Below are 23,529 nucleotides of genomic sequence, written 5' to 3' on the forward strand. Positions count from 1 at the left end.
AACTGACAGATGTTGACTTCCAGTCTAGTTACACATTATATTTTTTTAATGATACTTTTAAAATTTGAAATCAGAAAATAATTGACAATAATTATGGTGATTAAAACTATGAGACTAGTAATATTCTTTTTAGTTCAGTTTTCTCAAGAATTGCCAAGGATTTAACCTTCTTTAGGACTAGAGAAGGTGTAATTTGAAAAGCATTTCATACGTGTCTCAGTTAATCGCATGTAGTTACAGTTACAACCATGTAATTTGTAATCTAATTTTCAAAGATACCTTTCCTATGTATAGTGTCATACCCTTGAAACTTCTTAACATGCAAAGGATAAAGAGCTAATAAGAGATTAATTTTTTTGAGATTAATTTTAACTTAAGGAACATTTGAGTTTTGTTGTGACTAAAGTGTTTTGTCTGTAAAGTTAGCATTTTAGCATTTCAATTTATGAAGAAGAATCTTTTCCAAATAATTCTCAAAAGGTCTTCCTTCTGGTAAAGGACTTGTTTTACACTTGTTGGCTTGTTTAGGTTCAAAGCAAGGGGTCTAACTTAAGGCTGAATCTAGTTCAGAATTAAAAATTCATGTCTTTGAGATTTCAATCATTATAGAGGTGCTTGGGGTTAGAATGGGATAATGAAATGAGACAGAGTCTCCAATTTAATGAATATTGAGCATCTTCTATGTGCCAGATACTATGCTAAACACTCTGGGATATGTAGGAAGAAGAAGAAAAAAAAAAGGTAGTCTGCACAGAAAGTCATTCTAGTGGGAGAAGACTTCTACAGAATTTACAAAAGGTAACCAGGATTCAGTTTCATAATAAAGGTTGAAACAGAAAGTGATTTATTTGATCTGACCAGGTTTGGAAGCCATGTGGGATTTCAGCAGGTGGAGTAGTTGAAGCAGAGGAGGGTAGGAGTTCCAAGGTGATGGCCCAGAGGTAAAAGAGGACAGGGGTGTGTTTAGGCAACAGGTAATAAGCATTAGTCTGATGTAAGAAGGTTCATTTGGGGAGCTGGTAGGAGATTAATCTAGAATCAAACTTTGTGGTCACATTGTGTGCGGCTTTGTGTATCTGTGGCTTAGGTTTGCCACTTAAAGCAGTTGGAAAAGGAGAACTGTGGGAGATGATTGCCTTTTCTTAACTGGATAGACATCACTTCTAATTCCCTGGGAGGCATCCCTAGCCCTGGGACTTCTGCAAGATCTACCCAGTGTCCTGGGTGATGGACATTAAGGAGGGCACGTGATGTAATGAGCACTGGGTGTTATATAACACTGATGAATCACTGAACTCTACCTCCGAAACTAATAATGCATTATATGTTAATTAATTGAATTGAATTTGAAAACAAAAAAAAGGATCTACCCAATGTCTAAGGAGATTTGAAATTCATTGGGAGTTCTGTGCCTCCTTTTTATTTGACAAGTTTTGATAACAGCTAATATTTGTTGAGTACATCCGTGTGTCAGTGCTCTTCTAGATACTTTATGTGGATTAACTAATCCTCACAACAAACCTCTGAGGCAAGTGCTCTAAGTACGCCATTTTACATGTGAGGAGATTGGCAGGTTAAAGCTATTTGCCCAAGGCTGCACAGCTAGGAAGTGAGAGCCAGGATTGAGATTTTGGCAGGCTGGCATCAGTCTGTGCTCTCCTGCTTGCAGATACTTTGGATCCTTGTCATTAGAGTTCCACCTGGTTGCTGGGTGTTGTGGGGAGAGCTTTGGCCACTTGATTTTTATGGAGGAAGGACATTTATTGAGTTGGGTATAAGGATATAGGGTGAATGAATACATTCCAGCAGTTTACCTCCAATGTATGCTCATGGTCTAGACAGAGTAGTTAAGATACTTTGTGAAACAGGATTGCTCATTACACTCAAATAGCATCCTTTTAGCTCTAAAGCTAGTAGGTTTATTTTTCGGCATTCAGAAAACCTTGAGATTTTCTCCACTTACCTTTGTTCATTGAGTGTGGACAAAGGTAGAATAGGGGTAATTACAGTTTGCAAATGCCAAAGCTGGAGGGTTTCAAGAAAAAATGCCAAGAGAATTGTAGAGACATCAACCGAGTTTGATGGGAGGCTAGTCCTGATAAAATAAGTGTTAAAGTAATACTCAGGACCAAACCAGATAATCATAGGATGAATGACGACAAGGTGTAAAAGTGGAGGTGGTTAAGGGTAGGAGAAACAGAATGGTCTTAAGGTGACAGAATCAAGGAAGGGTGAATTGGTTTTGGTTTTGGGTGGAAAGATGCAGCATTTCTAAAGGCAGGAACCAGTAGAGAAGGTATCCAGGAATGATAGTTGAGCAGTATTTTAGAGGACATAGAAAAGTAAAGTGATCAAATAAACATGTCATTCCCCAACAGGCTAAAATTAGGAATAGGGACTGTTAAACTCAACTTTCTCATTTTCTCTATTCCCAAGTGTGCTTTTGCATCTTAAACATTAAATAACTTGCATGAATTAAGTTAGCTTTGGAAAAGAGGACTCTTAGACTGTATGGAAGAAGTTTTGAGATAAAGGAAAGTGAGAGGCACGAAATTGAATTACCTGTGGTTTCAGTAAAGGAGTTAAAGCACTGTGCTAAGCAGATGTCAGTGGTGGTATTTGTGGCCTAAGGAGAACAGGAAAACGTGGGGAGTAATTAGGGATGAATTATGTCTCAGCTTTTTCCACCCCCGACCAGCCTTACTCCGTCACAAAGAGGCGATTAGGAGTAGAGGACTATCATGAAGCTTGGATCCTGAGAAATGATTTCCTAATTGAAGCTTTATTGCAGTGTATAACATAAGGCAAATTATGACACATTTCAGCGTCTGCCAAGCAGTGGTAGAAAAGATCTGCATCTGCTCTTGTAAAGACAAAGTGACAAACAGTACTAAACTCAGGGTAGTATCAGATGACTTGTTCACCGGAAATGTATAAGGTGAGTGACGATGTTTTGGGGTTCCAGACTGAATACGGTAAGCAGTTTTTTTTTTCCAGTTGGCCAAGGCTTTCATTGCGTTACCTTCGGTTCAGCTTTAGAGGGAAGGACTTTCGCAGTGCGCCCAACCCTTCCCAATACTGAGCTCCTCCTCCGGACCTGCGGAGCGCGGCTTCCTCGCTTCAAATTCAGGCACTAACCGTCCTTGCCCAATCATCGGCCTCCTGCCCGCCCCGTCCCTTGTCGCTGTCCAATCCAAGGCCAGCTCCGAGTCCCCGCCCTGTTGCTCGTGCCGCGAACGGACGTAAACCCCAGGGGCGCGCTGTACGGCCAGTCCGGTGGCCGCGGGTGTGGGGGGCGCGCCTTGCGCACGCGCATTTGCAGAGCCACCGGGACGCCCCCTCCTCTGGATCTTTCTGACGAATTCTCGGCTCCCGCAGCTGGAGTCGCGGGCTTGGTGAGGAGGGGATTCCTGTGTCTTGACCGCGGTTCGGCAGGGGGCACGCGAACCCGCTTTCGGCAGGCTTTTCGGCTGCCGGGCGGATTGGGCAGTAGCGGTTGGGCCGGGGTCGGGCGCAGGGCGCAGGCTCCGGGCGGGGGGCTGCGGGGCGCTGCCTAGGGTCCGACGGCCTTGCTCCGTCAGCCCCTTCGTACTCAGCCCGACCGTCACGCGGAATTCCGCTCAGTGAGTTCAATTGGGCGTCTCTGAGAGATTGACTTTTAAAAAAACAGGTTTTGATTTTGGGGATCACATCCTGGTATCCCCCCACCGTCTTCCACTTGGTGACTTCTCGGGACCAGCGCACTCTGCGCTTTGGTTTGGAGTTTCTTGTTGCAAAGCGCTCTTGACCGGGTGTTTGCTTCATGTGTGTTGTGATAGGCGGTTCTGTTTCTCCTTTTTGTCCAAAAATGACCCGCGAAGTAACGTTGTTAACTAAATATAGAGGGGTCTGCTAGTGTCACCCGGTTATTCACTTTTTGTTTTGATTTCTGCTAGGCCGCGTTCATATTTACTCCCAGTACCTTTCTTATATTTCTTACATATGATTTCTTTATGGGGGAAAAAAAAAACACACAGAAAACCGTGAATGAAGGCAATGTTTAATATCACTACACTTTTGATTTCTCTTAATTACAGACTTTGTTTAGTAAAACATGAGGTCCCTTTTGAAGCAGTCGTTTGGAGAACAGATGTTTTTATGAAAGTATTTCCGTTTGCTGTTACCATATTGAGGTCATTCGACTGGAGTTTTTACTGCTCCAAAATCAGTTTTTTCAACGAATTTCAGTTTTGTAATCAAAGTTTACGGTAAGCTTTGAAAAGTAATATATTAAATGCATACCTAATTACAGATTTTTCTTAGAACACCAAGAGTAAATGATGAATGTTAGGGAGGCTTGACAGCATATGCTTTTGAATGTGTACGTGTAGGCTTCCAAATAATGACTACAGTAAATGATATTTTATATATCCAGAAATATAATTAAAGCAGGTAAATACTAGTAAGTTCAAATGTGAAAATTTGAGGTTACTGCTTTAAGGAAATAGCAAGAGAGATCCCAAAGATGGCTACTTAGTTCAGACACAGTAAAAGAAAAGGAAATGTTATATTCTCTTCACTTTAGGTGATGGAGGAGGGGTGGGTGGGCTATGCAATATTTAGGGAATTTTTCCTAGGAATGTGGTATGCCCATGGATGGTTTAAACAAGCGTAATCCTTTTGGAAACGATAGATAAGGTATTGGATTACATCTCCAGGGATCTTCCACTGGCTTGTATTACCACTGCACCCATAGTCAAGCTCCATCCCAGGACTTAACACTGTCATAATTGATAGGGGTCATAATTGATTATAATTGATGAGGGTCATCTGATCCGTGAAGGGGAGCTGCTTTATTTTTGCATTTCCAATGATAAGTAGAGTGTGTTTCATGGTTTGCGCTTGGTAATGATTGTTGCATGAATGATATTTGCTTAATATCTGAATTTTCTTGGATTTGACTCTAAATAGGGATAAATCTTTAAAGAATTTGGGATATATTTTAATGTGGTTTACATATCTGTAAATGAATGAATAAACTTAGTGATTGGATGTGGGGAGGCTGCTTGGAAGACTTATGTAATGGTTTAGATTAAAGTGATAAGGTGTTGGGAATATAGAAGTGAATCTCAGTTCCAGAGATCTGTTTGGAGTTAGAGGCATTAGAATTTGATAACTGAGAGAACAAGAGAAATGGTGCCAAGTGTCTGGCTTGTATAGCAAGAAAATAGGGATAACACAGGTCAAACTAAAGGTAATAGAATGGGTAGAGAAAAGATAATAAGTTTGGTTTTGTATTTGTTAACTTTGCACCACTTGAGAGAGTGTTAGGGGTGAACCATTTGGAAATGGGAGTCTAAAGCTCAGGATAGAGGTCTGAGCTGAGGTGATTGGAAAATGAGGAAGATGGCATTAGTGCAAAGGAAAGACTACTCTGGGGCAGACTTGCCTGGCTCTGAATCCTCTGCTCCCACTTGTGCTGTGTGGCCTGGAAAATTCTCATAATTCCCTCTCTTGGCCTCAGTTTCTTCAATAGTAGGGATAATAGCTACCTTGCAGATTTGATGCAGGGATTAGAGAAGTGTATATAAAATACTCAGTGCATTACTTGAAAATAGAGTAGACACCATATGTCAGCTAGATAGCGAGGGAGTAGAGATTATTTCTTTCAACTTGTTTTTTTGTTCAGTTCGTATTTCCAGCTCTATATCAATTACTGGGACTGTATGGGTGAACAAGATTGAAATGTCCCCAAGATACTGATATTCTAAAGTCAAAGATGGTGGGGCCCCTGGGGTGGCTCAGTCGGTTAAGTGTCTGCCTCTTGATCTCAGCTCAGATATTGATCTCAGGGTCATGAGTTCAAGCCCTACATTGGGCTCCACACTGGGCATGGAGCCTACTTAAAAAAAAGAGAGCGAGAGAAATAAATTAAAGTCATTAATGTTTCCTTAAAAAAGTTAAAAAGTCAAAGATGTTGTTATTCATTCATTTCATAAATATTTCATAAATATGTGTTAGGCATTATTATAGGTGTTAGGTAAGAGTGATGGAAAGATTGGCAAGGCCTGTGCTCTCAGGGAGCAATCTTTTTAGTGGGGGAAGAGAAATACAAAAATAGTGATAAGTGCTGGAAGAAATTAAAAAAATTGTGAGAGACTGTGGGGCTACATTTGATTAATGATGAGGAATCACCTCTCTTACAAGATGACATTTAAACTAAGGTGAATGCTAGGAAGGAGCCAGCTGGTGCAGAGATGTAGCCGAGTACTCTAGGCCCCCAAGGTAGGGATGGGGCTTGGATGTTACAGGAACAGAGACACCAGTGTATGGTGAGTCATGAGCCTCAGGGGTGGAGGATGGGGTGGCTCCCTGAAGTTTTCAATAGGGGCGTGGTACCTGGTTTGTATTTAATGGTCCATTTGGTTGCCCTGTGGATATTTAGCTGTAGGGTGGCAAGAATAGAAGCATGGAGACTGGTTGGGAGGCTTTTCAGTACGGTAGGGTGGTGGTAGCAGACATAGAAAGATGTGGAATGATTTAGGGTGTGTTTGGGATATAGACCTGTTTTGCCCTTGGGAATGGACTCCATCAGTAGATCTGTTTCATTTGTCAACAGTGTTTCTTACTGAATTGAAATGCGTTCACCTTGGGGTCTGTAACTTCTAGTTGATCTCAGCTTACAGTCCTGTTGTCTGACAGTATTAGTGCCTAGAAGCATTTGAGTTTGAGATCCCTACCTAAGAGTATAAGATGTACATTGCATGACAGAAGATCTGAGATCAGAATCCTGGGTATTCCTACCATGTAAGGAATAGATAGAGGAAGAAGATGTCATGTGAGCTATAGAAGTTATGATTTGGATTCTTCTAAGACACTTGGCTGTGAAGGGGAGGTAAGAAGGTGGTGGCGGGAAGCGCACATGAAGGATGGGAACAGGTTTCCTACCTCCTCCATCCTAATATGGGATCGTTTTGAACATGTTTATAGAAATCAAGAAAAGCAAATAAAAATAGAAAAGAAAGGAAAATGCTGGGACATGATCTGAGAGAAGGGTGCTTGTATGATAGTTGGTGCTAAATTTGCTATGTATTGACATAGTTTGAAGACATTCATTTATTCAACCAATTTATAGAGGATCTACTCTGGGCAAGGCACTGCTTTAGGTAAAAATTCAGGGGTAAAATAGGCCAAGTCCCTGCCCTCATGGAACTTACATTCTAATATGGAGAAAAAACAGTTAAATAGGTGAATTATATAGCATGCTGGATGGTGGTCAGCACCACAGAAAAAAGAAAGAAGGGCAAGGAAATTGGAGTTGATGAGGAAAGTTGGTGAGGGAGACCAGCCAGGTAAGTGGACTTTTACCAAAATCCTGAAAAAAGTGGAAGAGTAAGATGTGAGGTTATCTGGGGCATCAGTGTACTGGACCGAGGTTAGAGCCAGGGCCCAGTCCCTGAGCCCGGAGCCCTGGCAAGTTGTGGGGACTGCAGAGAGGTTAGGACAGTGAGGAGGGAGCAAGCAAGGGAGAAGAGTAGTAGAGAGTGAAAGCAGAATATTCAGCCCCTTGTTGGCCATTTTAAGTATTAACTTTTAGTCTGAATGAGATGGGAAACCAGTGGAGGGTTTTGAGCTAAGGAGTGACAATATTTGACTTACTTAACGGGGATAATTTCAATGTGTGGAGAATAGGCTAGGGGGGGAAGAGTGGAGGTGTGGAGATAGTTGAAAGTATCTTGTAGTGAGTATCCAGGCAGGAGGTGGTGGTGGCTTGACCAAGGTGATAGCAGTGGAAGTAGTGAGAAAATGACAGGTTCTGGTTATATTGTTAGATAAAGACATTGGGATTTGCCTAGGGATTGCTTTTAAGATGTGTGTGTGTGTGTGTGTGTGTGTGTGTGTGTTTGTTGGGGGTGGTGGTGAGTAATCACTTGAGGTTTTTGGTTTGAGCAGCTAGAGAATGGAGTTGTCATTTTCTCTGTGGGGAAGACTGAAAAGCAGGCTTTCTTGAGGGGGTTGGAAGGCGATGGAATCAAAATTCAGGTTAGGTGCCTGTTAGATAAACTAAGTGGAAATGTCTAGTAGGTAGTTGCATATCTGAGGTTCAGGGGAAAGGCCCAGGCTGGAGATATAAATTTCATATTGTATTTAAAACTCTGAAACTGAGGGCAATCACCCAGAGAGAGTGGGTAGGTGGAAGGGATCCAGGAGCAAGCCCTGATGCCTTCACAGTATGGAGGTCCAGGAGATAAGGAGGAACCAGCCAAGGAGAAGGAAAGAAGCAGCTGGTGAGGTTGGAGAACCCAGACAGCTGTGTTTTGGAAACCAGTGAAGAAAGGATTTCTTAGAGGAAGGAGTACAATTCCCATATTGTTAGGTCAAGGAAGACGGGACTGAAAATTGACTGTGAGGCTATGGGGTTTGGCAACAGGGAGCTCAGTGGTGATTGACAAGTGTTTTGATGGGGTGGTGGGACAAGAGCCAGCCTAGCATGGGTCCAGGAGATGACAGGAGTGGAATCACATGCCGGTAGTGATTCCTTTTGGAGGAGTGTGTGGTAAAGGGAGGGCAGATAGAAGCGGTACCGCTACAGGGGGACAACAGGGTATGAGATAGGGGAAGACTTTTTTGAAAGATGAGGAACTAACAGCATGCTGGTGGGAATGGCTGCCCAGAGAAGATTTGACAACGGTTAGGAGGAGGGCGGTTGCTGGAGTGGTTGTCACTGCATTAGTGACAAGGGTGGGATCAAGTGCAGGTAGAGAGGTGAGCTTCCCACAGGAGCCTGGATACTTCACAGTCAAATAAGTTTTATAGCTCTCTAAAGGTCTTAAACATTTTCAACTTTATAGAGTAATTAAGTTAGCCCATTCCCCCTAAAACCTATACTTGAGTGTATTTGTCATTGGCCCAGCATAGTCCATCACTGTCCTCTATCTCACCAGTTGTGGTAGCTCTTTCAATATCCTGTCAGGTGTTAAGCCCTCTCCCTTCCTCTGCCAAGATCAGTCCTTCCCTGGACTGCAGAATACTGTTCATACTTCCTAATACACCTTTTAAGGCTCTTAGAATCAGACTCCATGGTTTCATTCACCATGTTTTTTTGTACACCGATTCCCAAAATACATTGAAGCACTTGGCTATTGCCACCACACACTTAGTACTTAGAGCGGATTTTGGAGTCAGACCTGGGTTTGAATTTTATTAATTGTGCAACCCTGGGTAAATTTAGCTAATTTAGTCTCAGTTTGTTTCTTCATAAAATGGGATGAATGAGTTAAGGTCATGGGTATGCAGTAAATCTTCTCTTTCTCCTTTGCTCATGTTTATTTGTCATCTTTAAGAGCCGCCTCATGTCATACTTGGCCTATAAAAGTTCTACTCATTTTTCAAGGCACAGGGCCAGTACTTTCTCACTTATTGAGCCTTCCGTGATTTAATTTTTTTTTACTGAATTCCATATAACCCTTACATGATAAACACTGAAATAATTTTGAGATTACATCTCCTAAGTACTGTAACCAGGGTTAAGTAGAACCAGTGGCCAATGTGGGCGGGAAGATCTCTCAGTAATACAGATTCTGTGCCAGTGTTTTCCAGAGTTAGTCCTTTGTGTACCACTTTCATCATTTTTGCCTTGTCCATGTGCCGGCTGTACTTGATTTAACTTAAAATTTTCCTTCAATGGACTTCCTTTTTAAACTAACATTTACTCATCCTTAAGAATAATTTCTGAAATCAGGGGCTAGATTTTGCTGGGTTAATTTTTTTTTTTCTAGTCCATGTTAGAATGAGCACCTAACCAGTAGACTTTTAAGTACATCTGAGATCATCTGTATATTCCTTCAGTGTTGGGTCTTTGCTTCTTTACTAGATAAGTGTGGCAATTGATAGTCTTTGCTATAGTAAACCAAGAGTAAATTAAGCTGTGTTGTATTTTGTTATTATGTTAATTATAAAAAGGAAATTTGACATTTGTATTCTCAGCTGTGAAGTAGCAAAGTATTCTGAGAATTACTTTACCTCCAAATGCTTGTTGATTTTATCCCCTTTGTGCTGTTCCAAGAACATGATTTTTCCCTAAGATTTATCAGTTTTCTAAGATTTATGAGACTTTTAATCACTTGAGAAGGTTTTATAGTAATACTTGATTTTTAAAAAAACTTTTATTGTTGCAGTGAGATGGAAGATTTCCGAGGAATAGCTGAAGAGTCATTTCCAAGCTTTTTAACCAATTCATTACTTGGTAATAGTGAGATTTTGAAAAATGTCACTCTTTCTTCAAATCTTGGCTTGCCTGTTGCTGTTTCAACACTTGCTAGAAATAGATCCAGTGCTGACAACAGGTAAGAACTGTTAGAACACATGATTTTTTTGTAAGGTCTAGAAAGCCTGCAATACCTTGATACTTCTGTAAAAATTTCTCAGCCAAGGGGCACCTGGGTGGCTCAGTCGGTTAAGCGTCCCAACTCCTGGTTTCGGCTCAGGTCATGATCTCAGATCCTGGGATTGAGCCCTGAGTTGGGCTCCGCGCCCTGCAGGGAGTTGGCTTGGGAATTCTCTCCCTCTACCCCTCACCTGTACACTTGCGTGGGTACACGTCCATGCTCGCTCGCTCTCTCTCAAATAAATAAATAAAATATTAAAAAATTTCTCAGCCAAGCTTGAGCTTTTGCTTTATGTTTATTTATATATGTAATATAATATGTATGTTATATATAAATATGTGATATATGTGTATATGAGTATTATATATATTAATATGTATATATAATTGTTATAAAAAATTTACGCATTTCCCTATTCCATTGCCTTAATCAGTAGTGGGTAGGTGGATTTGGAACTGAGTACCAGTGACTTTTTGGTCTACTAATTGTTTTCTCTATTCATAGTGTTTTGGATTTGTATTAGTTCAGCCTTACTGGCAGCTAGTAATTTGAGTTGTATCTCCATATGTGATGTGTACAGTTCATCTATCTTGTATGATGTGTAAAGTTTCCCCATACTTAAATATCTAACTACTTTCCTGTCCTCCCAACCTGAACATTTGGTAAGAAGCATTATCTTTACCTTTGGAATGAGGGGGTTAACTCTAAAAACTTTTAGCTTTAAGATTTCTGTGACTCTTTGTTTAATACATACACACCTCATTCCTGATACAAAGGTTTTCAGTGCTTTGCACATGAAAATGGTTTTGAACACTGGGGGCCCCATTTGTTTTTATCCGCTAGCAGTTGGTTTTATAGTCACGTGGCTCTAATGTCATGGTGAATTTTAAATATGCATAATTTAACTATTAACAAAATAAATTTTTTTTATGTAGGTATTCTGATATCCAGGCATCTTATTTAGTAGAAGGGAAGTTTTCAGTTCCATCTGAATCATCTCCCAGTAGCCAGAGTGAAGCTGACCCAAGAGAGAAGTTACAGCTTAGCTTCCAGGATGATGAGTAAGTTCATACCTTCATTTTGTTTTTGCCATATTAAAAGCAGGTCTCACTCAGTCTTGTGGAAAATGAAAGAGTGACTGTGTCTCTGAATAATTCTAAGAATCTTTTTAAAAGAGTTTTCTTTATGTTTTTAATCACAACCATTTTTAGTGCTTTCAGAAAACCTTTTCTCATTCCAGAAGTAACATGAGCTCATTTTAAAAAGTAGAAAATACAGAAAAATTATAAGGCAGATAATAAGTCTGTAGTCTTACTAACTAGAGAATAGTCATTGGGACACCTGGCTGGCTCAGTCTGTAGAGCATGCAACCCTTGATCTCAGGGTTTTAAGGTTGAGTCCCACAGTGGGTGTAGAGATTACTTAAAAATTACTCATAAAAATAATATCTTAAAAAAAAATAAGAATAGTCATTGATTATTTATAGTCTTCCAGACTGCTTTTTTTTTTTTTAAAAGATTTTATTTATTTATTTGAGAGAGGGAGCAGGGGGAGGGGCAGAGGGACAAACCGACTCCCTGCTGAGTGCCAAGACTGACATGGGCCTTGATCCCAGGACCCTGAGATCATGACCTGAGCGGGAAGGCAGACACTTAACCGACTGAACCATCCAGGAGCCCCTTCCAGACTGCTATCTATGCACCTATACATGTACATATTAAGTTTTTTTACAAATATGGGATTGAGCCGTACATACTATTTATAACTTTTAAAAATTAGTATATTATGCTCATCTTTCAATTATAATTAATATAGATATGTGTCATGTTAATGACTGCACTACATTAGGCATTTAGATTATTGGAATTTTGCTATTATAAATTTACTGAATTTTATTTATATGTTTGCACACCTAGCAGATTATTATATTCAGATAAATTCCTAGGATTGAAATTGCTGAGTTAATATTTAAAGACTGTTACAAAGCACCACATTGCTCTTTAGAAGATTTGTACCACTTTACACTTCCACTAGAAGATGTACATGAGAATGCCTACTTCTCTGAGCCCTCCCCAACATTTGGTGGTATTATTTTTAATCCTTGATTTTAGAAGTAAAAAAATTTGTACACATGCATAAATGCATAGAAGAAAATCTGGAAGGCTATAAACCAAAATGTAAATGGTAGTTATCTCTTGATGGTGGTATTACAGGCATTCTTAAAGTTTTCTGTGTTTGAATTTATAATAGAGTATTTATGGAATTGAACATACTTTAATGTTTATTCATTACTTATATTTTTGTTGTGAATTGCCTGTTGGTAACATTTGGGTATAAGCACTTTCTATATATTAAAGATGTTAACTCTTTGAATACTCATTCATTCCGTGTGTATTTTTGACCGCGTGCCTACTGTGTGCCAGGTACTTCTCTAAGTACTTGGGAAATACCAGAACAGACATTAAAACAAAAAGACATTAAAAATATACCAGCTTTAGGGATGCCTGGGTGGCTCAGTCATTAAGCGTCTGTCTTCAGCTCAGGTCATGATCCCAGGGTTCTGGGATCGAGCCCCACATCGGGCTCCCTGCTCGGCGGGAAGCCTGCTTCTCTCTCTCCCACTCCCCCTGCTTGTATTCCCTCTCTTGCTGTGTCTCTCTCTGTCAAAAAATAAATAAAATCTTAAAAAAATATATCAGTTTTATAGTATATTTGAAGGGAAAAGTGCTAGAAAAAAAAACAACATGATGAGGAGGGTAAATGGGTAAGCTGAAGGGAATGGTCAGTGTGGGTCTCATTGAGGAGGTATAAGATCTGAGTGAAGACTTGAAGGAGGCCGTTAGCCATGTACATTAGGAGGAAGAGGATTTCAGGTGGAGGCTGCACGAGTGTAAAGGCACTAAGGTTGGAGCATACCTATGTTCAAACAGCAGGAAGGAGGCTGCCACGGGGTGAGCCTGATTTTGAGAGAGGTGGAAGCCATTAGAGGGTTACGTTTTAAAAGGTTCACTCTGGAGTGAATAGATTGTTGGGAGGCAAGTCTGGAAGCAGGAAGACCCCTTAGGAGGTTGGATTATCAAAGGGGTAAGGTAGGTGGAGAATAGAAGAGCACCAGGGCCTCATGTCAGGACACTTCAGTGTAAAGTTGGGGAGAGGAGAAATAGACATGGAGACTAAGGTTTAGTGGCTGGAGGTAGGAAGACAACAGTGTCTCAGAAGCCACATAAAGAACATATGTAAAAGAACAGAGAGGGATCCAGTTGTGTCAAATAAAATGAGGACTAAGAAGTGACCATTGGAATTAGCGTAGGTTAGGTCGTTGGTAACCCTGACAAGTGGTTTTGGTGGAAGTAGGAGGAGGCACAGTAGTGTAGGAGAGTGAGTTTAGGAGAGAATGGGAGGTTAGTTTTGGAGATGGTGAGTTTGCTGCAAAAGGCAACCAAGAAATGGGGCTGTGATACTTGCTGAGTATAGTGGATCAAGAGAAGTTTTTCTTTTTTCCTTTGTGGAGGGATAGGTTGCTGCAAGTTTATGTGGTAATAGGCATGATCTGAAACAGGAAAGTCTGATTATGTAGAAAGAAGAGAATTGCTAGAGCAACACCTTTACAAAAATAAGAGGCCAGGATCTAATGTGTCGTAGAAGGAGTGACTAGAGAGGTAGGACCGTGGATAACTCCTTTGTATTAATCGGTGGGAAGGCAGAATGTGTGGGTACATGTGGTGGTGAGAATCTGTGGAAGTTGTCTTTTCCGTGCTTAGGGTCTCTCAGTGCGGTAGGAGGCATGACATCAACTCAGGGTAGAGGAGCAGTAGAGAGATGTAGCAGTCATGGGAGTGTGGGAGAGTGAACAGAGAGGGAAATAGTGCCATTGTCCGACAGCATCCGGAGTCCCACTCGAGGGTCATGGTCATGAATTTATTGTGATTGTGATGTTTTCTCCAACCACATTCAGCTGTAGGGGTGCTAGCAAGATATGAGGGGAGAGTTGGGTTTAACTAGGCTTGTAGTCTGATGAAGGTAGTGAGGGATAAGGAAGTTGAGGGTGTGTTATGATTGGCCATGGGATTTAGGTTAAGGAAGAGGAGAGGATAGCAGAAGGGTGAGGGAGTGTGAGATGTGGTGATATGAGTGGATTGGAGGCTTGGGTTGCATCAAAGGATTATAGAATTGAGGTACTAAGGAAGATGCCATGAGGGGTCATAGGTGACTCCAGGCTAGAAGGCTTTATTGAGGATGATCTGGAAGTTGTACTGAGGGGACATGCTGATGGAGACACACATTCCATCTCCATGCCCAGTGATTCCAAGGCTGTGGGAGAGACTGATAGTCCTCATTTGCCAGTGTTTAAGGGAGGCAGTATCTTCACAGGACATCCAGGTTTTCCCTAAAGCGGTGAGGTAAAAGGGATGTTCATAGGAAGGGTTCAGAAATAGCAAGATTTTGTTGATCCAGGGTTGGTTTGTTGGCCTGGGTAGGGGGAATGTGCTTGTGGATCTTCGAATGTCAGGAGTAAGGAGTCCTGGGCTTATTGAAGGGCATCATGAAGTTAGTCCCATTGAAATGATGTTGGCAATGAGACATTAGACATGGGGGGAGGGGAGGAGAATATCAGAAGTAACCTCTTGACTCTGATGTGGGCCAGAACGTCTGGGAAGTGGTCTTGTCAATCCTGTTAATGGAAGATAGACAACCTGGTAAGGCGTAGTCTTAGATGCAGTGTACTGGCCTCACTCTAGACTTTCATTGGGTAGAGGTGAGTGCTTTGGGGCTATTCCTTCCCTCCATTGAGTAGTCTGAAGATCTGGGTTGTTAGTCTGAGAGCCTGGACTTCCTGTGGCTGCTTGTGATGGTGGGTGCACAGCCTGCAGAGGCATGCTCTTATCCCCGTGTGGAGGACGGCTTCTGTGGCTCCTTCTGGGGGAGGGTGGAATTTATGTTTTGAAAATATCCTTATTCTAACTTCGGAATTAATGAATATTTTAGCTGAGGATAGGATTTAAAGATAAAAATAACTTTCACAAAATTTTGAAGGCATTGCTACATAGTGTGAGAAGCCTGATGTCATTTTGATACTTGACCATTTGTATCTGAACTTTTTTCTCTCTGGAAACTCTTAGAATCCTCCGAGTCCTTGGTGGGTGCTCCCCCCCACCCCCAACTGAATTCTAATTGGCATCAATCCAGAGATTTGTGTGCTTTAGTTCTAGATAATTATTATTACTTGAGTAATTTTCTGTTTTTCTTTCTTTCTGGGACTATGTTTTGGATTGCCTGGGTTGATCTATTTCCACTATTTTTTTTTCCTTTTCCTTTTTTGTTTTTGTTTTTCTTTTGTTCCAGTGCAAACAGACAATGTTCTAGATAAAGTTCCTAATTTTTTCCCTACCCTTCTATTAAATCATTTGGCAGTCATAATTTTGAGAGCTCTTTTTTCTGGTCTTTCATTTTTTTATAATGGTTCCTTTTTGTGGATATAATAGCTACTTCAATGTTTTCTGAGAATTTTAATGGAGATTTTTCAAAGTTCTATAAATTATCCTTGTCTCTGGGGTTGTTTACTTTGTTCATCTTTATTTTTATCTCTCAAGCTGTTCCTTCTCCTGCATCTGATTTATGGCTGTCTTCTAGGTTGCTAGTGTGGGCTAGTGGGTATCCAGATCTCATTTCTGTTAGCTCTTCATGTGAGTTGGGCAGTACTCACGGCCAGGTTCACTTTACAGGTTCCATGCCGGGTGTTTAACACTGCTGTCACCACCATAACTTCATTGTGCCCAGGCGTTTCATATGCCTTTTCTGGAGAAGAGCCTTCCTAGGTGTGCAGCGTCATGTTGACACTGCTGTTTTGTTTGCGTGGGTGGTGGAGCGGGAGTGGAGCACTGCCCAGCGAGGGCAGCTGATAGACTTTCAGTCATCCCCTCCCTTTGGACTCCCTCTGGACTCCCTCCTGCCCTCCTTCCTACTGTAGTCAGGAAGCATTTCTGCAGTTCTTCCTGGCAGATTTGTTTTCTGCTTCCAGGCCCTTTTGTTCTTGTCTGGACCATGCTTTCGTTTTTCCTGCATACCCTGTCTGCTTTTTAGATTCTAGAATCTGAGGTAAGCTTGGGCTAGGACTGGTGGCTCTCATCCAGATTGCTTCACTTTTATAGATGTCCTTATTGTCATTTTCATGCAGTTCGAGAAGTTACGCTTGCCACTTTTACTTGAAGCTTATTTAACTTAATATTTGACTTAGTGTGAAGAATTTTGACGGGCTAAACAAGTGATAGCTGTAGTTTTGAGGAAGTGGATTTAGGGGGAGGTGGTTAATTTAATTGGCTCTGTTATCATAAAGTTCTAATGGTTACACTACAGTTGACCCTTGAACTGCATGGGTCCACTTACATGCAGATTTGTTTCAGTAAATACATAGTACTGTAAATGTATTTTCTCTTCCTTGTGATTTTCTTAATAACATTTTCTTTCCTCCAGCTTTGTTATAAGAATACAGTATATAGTACATATACAAAGTGTGTGTTAATTGACTGTGTATGTTATTTGTAAGGCTTCCAGTCAACAGTAGTTCAATTAAGTAAAGTTTTTGGGGAGTCAGAAGTTAGACATAGATTTCCAATTATGCAGGAGGTCAGTGCCCCTAACCCCCATCTTGTTCAAGGGTAAAGTGCACATGTTCTTCTTGGAGTGGGGGGCTTTGAAATATGAACCTAAATGTCATGATTTCTTTTTTATTTATTTCATGTCACCATTTTGCCTCCCCACCACCTTTTTTTTTTTTTTTTTTAATATGTCACCTAGGGACCTTTACTGTCTTTCTTTTCTCTTTCATTTTCTCATTTATTTGAAATATAATTGACATATAATACTAGTTTCAGTTGTGCAATGTAATGATTTGATATTTGTATATACTGTGAAATGATCACCACAATAAATCTAGTTAATATCTGTCACCTTACATAGTTACAGAATTTTTTTTTCTTGTGATGAGAACTTTTAAGATTTACTCTCGGGGCGCCTGGGTGGCTCAGTTGGTTAAGCGACTGCCTTCGGCTCAGGTCATGATCCTGGAGTCCCTGGATCGAGTCCCGCATCGGGCTCCCTGCTCGGCGGGGAGTCTGCTTCTCCCTCTGACCCTCCCCCTCTCATGTGCTCTCTCTCTCTCATTCTCTCTCTCTCAAATAAATAAATAAAAAATCTTAAAAAAAAAAAAAAAAAAAAAAAAAAGATTTACTCTCTTAGCAACTTTCAAATACGCAGTACAGTGTTATTACCTGTAGCCACCATGCTATACATTATATCCCCATGAGTTACTTATTTTATATCTGGAAGTTTGTACCTTTTGACCCCCTTCCCCCTTTTCTCCTGCCCCTGATCCCCTACCTCTGGGAACCATTAATCTATTCTCTGTATCTATGAGCTTAGTTTTTTTGTTCTTATTTTTAGATTCTGCATATAAATGAGATTATGTGGTATTTGTCTCTCTGTCTTACCATAATGCCCTTAAAGTCCATCCATGTTATTGCAAGTGGCAAGATTTCCTTCTTTTTTTTATGGCTGAATAATATCCCATTGTGTTATATATATACAAAATTTTTTTTATTCATCTTTCAGACACTTAGGTTGCTTCCATCTTGGCTATTGTAAAAAATGCTGCAGTGAACATGGGGGTGCCATATTATCTTTTTGAGTTAGGGCTTTAGTTTTCTTTGGATAAATACCCTGACGTGGGATTGCTGGATCATATGGTAGTTCTATTTTTAATTTTTGAAGAACCTCCTTACTATTTTCCATAGTGACTGCATCAGTTTACATTCCCAGTTCACATCCCAGCACTGCACATCCTCACCAACACTTGTTATTTCTTGTCTTTTTTTTAATTTATTTTAATTTATTTTTTTAAAGATTTTATATATTTGTCAGAGAGAGAGTGTGTGCACACAAGCAGGGGGAGCGGCAGGCAGAGGGAGGAGTAGACTTCCCGCCGAGCAGGGAGCCCAATGCAGGGCTTGATCCCAGGACCCTAAGATCAGCACCTGAGCCTAAGGCAGGCGCTTCACTGACTGAGCCACCCAAGCATCCCTCTTCTCTTTTTTATAGTAGTTATTATAACAGGTGTTAGGTGATGTCTCATTGTGGTTCTGATTTGCCTTTCCCTGATGATTAGTGACATTGAACATCTTTTCATGTACCTGTTGATCATCTGTATGTCATTGGAAGAATATTCAGATTGCCCATTTTTTAATCATATTGTTTGCTTGTTTGCTTTTTGTTTTTGCTCTTGAGGTGTAGGAGTTCTTTGTGTATTTTGGATATTAACCCTTTATCAGATATGATTTGCAGATATTTTCTCCCATTCTGTAGACTGCCTTTTCATTTTGTCAGTTTCCTTTGTTGTGCACACCCCCACACCTCTTTTCTCTCTCTCCTATCATACAACTTTGTGTCCACTTACAGTCTTTCCACCTACCTCTACCCTCTCTTTTACTCTGCTTCTGTTTGGGATGAAACTTTCCTATATCTACCTATAAATGCACCTTTGGATTGAGCTGATGGTAAACGGCTTTCTATGTATTACAGCCCCAATACAGAGATGGAGAAACTGGGAGGTAAATTAAGAGTTGGGAGTTGCCTCAGGCACAGAGGGTTAGCACTTGGAATATATGGAAGGATTATCTTCTTTTCATCCATCCTGGTCAGATTTAAATCTATCCCTAGATATCAGTTTGTCAGATGATGAATTTAATTGTGTTTAGAGGCCTTTTTCTAAAAAGTTCATCCCTCTCTTGCTGGCAGAAGGCTGTGGTGAGTTGCATCAGACCCAGGAGCTTTTGCAGAAGATTGGGAGGAAAATGGCCTTTAAGGAAAAACATTGTCATACATATATAAAACAACAGAGATACAAAGATGGGGACAAGGCCAGTGGCAGGGGCTAAAAGTAAAACTTTCAAAGCATTTCCTAATTCAGAGAATCAGCTTTTTAGCAAATATGCTAGTATCCTTTAAGTCTGTTTTGTTTTTAGAAAGCTGAGTTTTTCTCCACATATGATAGATTCAGAGATACTTATTTGGAAAAGAAAAAAACCCTCATTTTATCACTTAAGAGGCAGAATAGCAATATGATACTGTATTTGATTTTGGTAGACTGTGTATCTCTGGACCCAAAATGATGTGCAGTCCCCAGGGTACCTACAGTGGAGCCAATTATAGTTTCTGGCTGGTCCTAGAAATTTTTCTTTTCACTGTATCCATTTTTTTTTTCTTTTTGGGAGATTAAATACATAACTGATTAATGAATATTTAATGATTTACCCAGGTAACTAACATTTAATCATTATTCTGTTCCCACATGAAAAGTTCTATCTCTAAGAAAAAGAATATAGAAAGTCAGCATTTGTCAGTTGCTGTTCTTGAAGAGTCTACTTTGCAAAGTGATATGGCAAGAACAGAAGAGGAGCAAGCTAAAACTGCAAAACCCTTTCAGAGCCAAGATCCTGTTGATAGGATTTCACCACTGGAACAAATGCAAGGTACTGAACTTTCAGAAATTACTTTCTAATGTATATATTTCAATTTCCTTTCTTGTTTATCTATCTTTGGTATTTATCTTAAGCTACAATACGGTAAACTGAAATCACTATGGTTTGGCATTTACCTATTAATATTTTTACAGGAAATGGTCTCTTGATTAATCTTTTTTATTTTTCTTATTAATAACATTAATATTTTTTATTTTTTTATTAATAACATATAATGTATCACAGGTCTGTGATTCATCGGTCTTACACAATACACAGCGCTCACCACAACACATACCCTCCCCAATGTCCCATCACCCAGCCACCCCATCCTTCCCACCCCCCTCCACTCTAGCAACCCTCAGTTTGTGCCTGAGATTAAGAGTCTCTTATAATTTGTCTCCCTCTCTGGTTTCATCTTGTTTCATTTTTTCCTCTTTTCCCCTATGATCCTCTGCCTTGTTTCTCAAAGTCCACAAATCAATGAGATCATATGATAATTGTCTTCTCTGATTGACTTATTTTGCTTAGCATAATACCCTCTAGTTTCATCCACGTCGTTGCAAATGGCAAGATTTGATTTTTTGATGGATGCATAATATTCCATTGTGTGTGTGTGTGTGTGTGTGTGTGTGTGTGTGTGTGTGTGTGTGTATACACACCACATCTTTATGCATTCATCTTTTGAGGGACAGCTGGGCTCTTTCCATAGTTTGGCTATTGTGGACATTGCTGCTATAAACATTGGGGTGCAGGTGCTCCTTCGGATTACTACATTTGTATCTTTGGGGTAAATACCCAGTAGTGCAACTTCTGGGTCGTAGGGTAGCTCTATTTTCAACTTTTTGAGGAACCTCCATACTATTTTCCAGAGTGGCTGCACCAGCTTGCATTCCCACCAACAGTGTAGGAGGGTTCCCCTTTATGCGCATCCCCGCCAACATCTGTCATTTCCTGACTTGTTAATTTTAGCCGTTCTGACTGGTGTGAGATGGCACCTCATTGTGGTTTTGATTTGTATTTCCCTGATGCCAAGTGATGTTGAGCACTTTTTCATGTGTCTGTTGGCCATTTGGATGTCTTCTCTGTGGAAATGTCTGTTCATGTCTTCTACTCATTTCTTTTTATTTTTTATTTTTTAAAGATTTTATTTATCCATTTGTCAGAGATAGAGAGAGAGCACAAGCAGGGGGAGCAGCAGGCAGAGGGAGAGGGAGAAGCAGGCTCCCTGCCGAGCAAGGAGCCCGATGTGGGACTTGATCCTAGGACCCTGGGATCATGACCTGAGCCAAAGGCAGACGCTTAACCGACTGAGCCACCCAGGCATCCCGACTTCTGCCCTATTTGTTCTTTGGGTGTTGAGTTTGGTAAGTTCTTTATAGATTTTGGATACTAGCCCTTTATCTAATATGTCATTTGCAAATATCTTCTCCCATTCTGTCAGTTGTCTTTTGGTTTTGTTGACTGTTTCCTTTGCTGTGCAAAAGCTTTTTATCTTGATGAAGTCCCAATAGTTCATTTTTGCCCTTGCTTCCCTTGCCTTTGGCCATGTGTCTAGGAAGAAGTTGCTGCGGCTGAGGTTGAAGAGGTTTCTGCCTGTCTTCTCCTCAAGGATTTTGATGGATTCCTGTCTCACATTTAGGTCTTTCAGCCATTTTGAGTCTATTTTTGTATATGGTGAAAGAAAATGGTCCAGTTTCATTCTTATGCATGTGGCTGTCCAGTTTTCCCAACACCATTTGTTGAAGACTGTCTTTTTTCCATTGGATATTCTTTCCTGCTTTGTCGAAGATTAGTTGACCATAGAGTTGAGGGTCTGTTTCTGGACTCTCTATTCTGTTCCATTGTTCTGTGTGTCTGTTTTTGTGCCAGTACCATGCTGTCTTGACGATTTCAGCTTTGTAATAGAACTTAAAGTCCAGAATTGTGATGCTGCCAGCTTTGGTTTTCTGTTTCAGCATTCCTCTGGCTATTCGGGCTCTTTTCTGGTTCCATACAAATTTTAGGATTATTTGTTCCATTTCTGTGGAAAAAGTTGATGGTATATTGATAGGTATTGCATTAAATGTGTAGATTGCTCAAGGTAGCATAGACATTTTAACAGTCTTTGTTCTTCCAATCTATGAGCATGGAACGTTTTTCCATTTCGTTGTGTCTTCCTCAATTTGTTTCATGAGTATTCTATAGTTTTCTGAGTACAGGTTCTTTGCCTCTTTGGTTAGGATTATTTCTAGGTATCTTATGGTTTTGGGTGCAATTGTAAATGGGATCGACTCCTCTTTTTTCTGTCTCACTGTTAATGTATAGATGTGCAACTTATTTCTGTGCATTGATTTTATATCCTGCCACTTCCCTGAATTCGTGTATGAGTTCTAGCAGTTTTGGGGTGGAGTCTTTTGGGTTTTCCACATAAGGTATCATATCATCTGCAAAGAGTGAGAGTTTGACTTCTTTGCTGATTTGGATGCCTTTGATTTCTTTTTGTTGTCTGATTGCCAAGGCTAGGACTTCTAGTACAATCTTTTGATTGGGGCGTTTAGCCCACTTACATTCAGGGTAACTATTGAAAGATATGCATTATTGCTATTGTATTGCCTGCAAGGTGACTGTTACTGTATATTGTCTGTATTCCTTTCTGGTCTGTGTTACTTTTGGGCTCTCTCTTTGCTTAGAGGACCTCTTTCAGTATTTCTTGTAGGGCTGGTTTGGTGATCACAAATTCTTTTAATTTCTGTTTGTCCTGGAAGCTTTTTATCACTCTTTCTATTTTCAGTGACAGCCTAGCTGGATAAAGTATTCTTGGCTGCATATTTTTCTCATTTAGCACCCTGAATATATCATGTCAGTCCTTTCTGGCCTGCCAGATCTCTGTGGATAGGTCTGCTGCCAGTCTAACGTTTCTGCTGTTGTACGTTACAGACCTCTTGTCCCGAGCTGCTTTCAGGATTTTCTCTTTGTCTCTGAGATTTGTAATTTTTACTATTATATGTTGGGGAGTTGACCTATTTTTATTGATTTTTGAGGGGGAGTTCTCTGTGCCTCCTGGATTTTGATGCCTGTTTCCTTCCCCACATTAGGGAAGTTCTTTGCTATAATTTGCTCCAGTATACCTTCCGCCTCTCTCATTCTTCTTCTTCTGGGATCCCAGGTATTCTAATATTGTTTTGCTTTATGATATCAGTCATCTCTTGAATTCTTTCCTCGTGGTTCAGTAGTTGTTTATCTCTCTTTTTTTCACCCTCTTTGTTCTCCATCATTTTGTCTTCCATATCACTAATTCTCTCTTCTGCCTCATTTATCCTAGCAGTTAGAGCCTCCATTTTTGATTGCACCTCACTTATAGCCTTTTTGATTTCCACTTGGTTAGATTTTATTTCTCCAGAAAGGGATTCTCTAGTGTTTCCTATGCTTTTTTCAAGCCCAGCTAGTAATCTTTATAATCGTTATTCTGAACTCTAGTTCCGACATCTTACTAATGTCCATATTGATTAGGTCCCTGGCAGTTGGTACTGCCTCTTGTTCTTTTTTTTGAGGTGAGGTTTTCTGTTTTGTCATTTTGTCCAGAGAAGAATAGATGAACAAGAGAACAAATTGCTAAAAGAGTAACAATGACTGCAGAGAAATATACACTAAATGAATCAGAAGAGACC

The 23,529-nt window shown here is 40.4% G+C and overlaps 1 protein-coding gene across 6 annotated transcripts in view; it reads left to right on the plus strand.

Annotated features, from left to right (window-relative positions):
• The first annotated feature begins 3,564 nt into the window (after positions 1-3,564).
• The window catches only part of CEP192 (centrosomal protein 192), a 142,940-nt gene continuing 122,975 nt past the window's right edge, over positions 3,565-23,529 (plus strand). For 3 of the 6 annotated variants that reach the window (XM_036082440.2, XM_036082420.2, XM_078060650.1), the window contains exons 1-4: positions 3,571-4,247; positions 10,158-10,325; positions 11,303-11,428; positions 19,719-19,891. In XM_036082440.2, the coding sequence (XP_035938333.2) occupies positions 4,027-4,247; positions 10,158-10,325; positions 11,303-11,428; positions 19,719-19,891 (688 nt within the window). In that variant the 5' untranslated portion in view covers positions 3,571-4,026. Of the gene's footprint in view, positions 4,248-10,157; positions 10,326-11,302; positions 11,429-19,718; positions 19,892-23,529 lie in introns of all 6 variants that reach the window. The other 3 variants (XR_013443412.1, XR_013443413.1, XR_013443414.1) reach the window with 2 other exon arrangements.

This window comes from Halichoerus grypus, chromosome 13 (assembly GCF_964656455.1).
Source record: "Halichoerus grypus chromosome 13, mHalGry1.hap1.1, whole genome shotgun sequence".
Classification (NCBI taxonomy): domain Eukaryota; kingdom Metazoa; phylum Chordata; class Mammalia; order Carnivora; family Phocidae; genus Halichoerus; species Halichoerus grypus.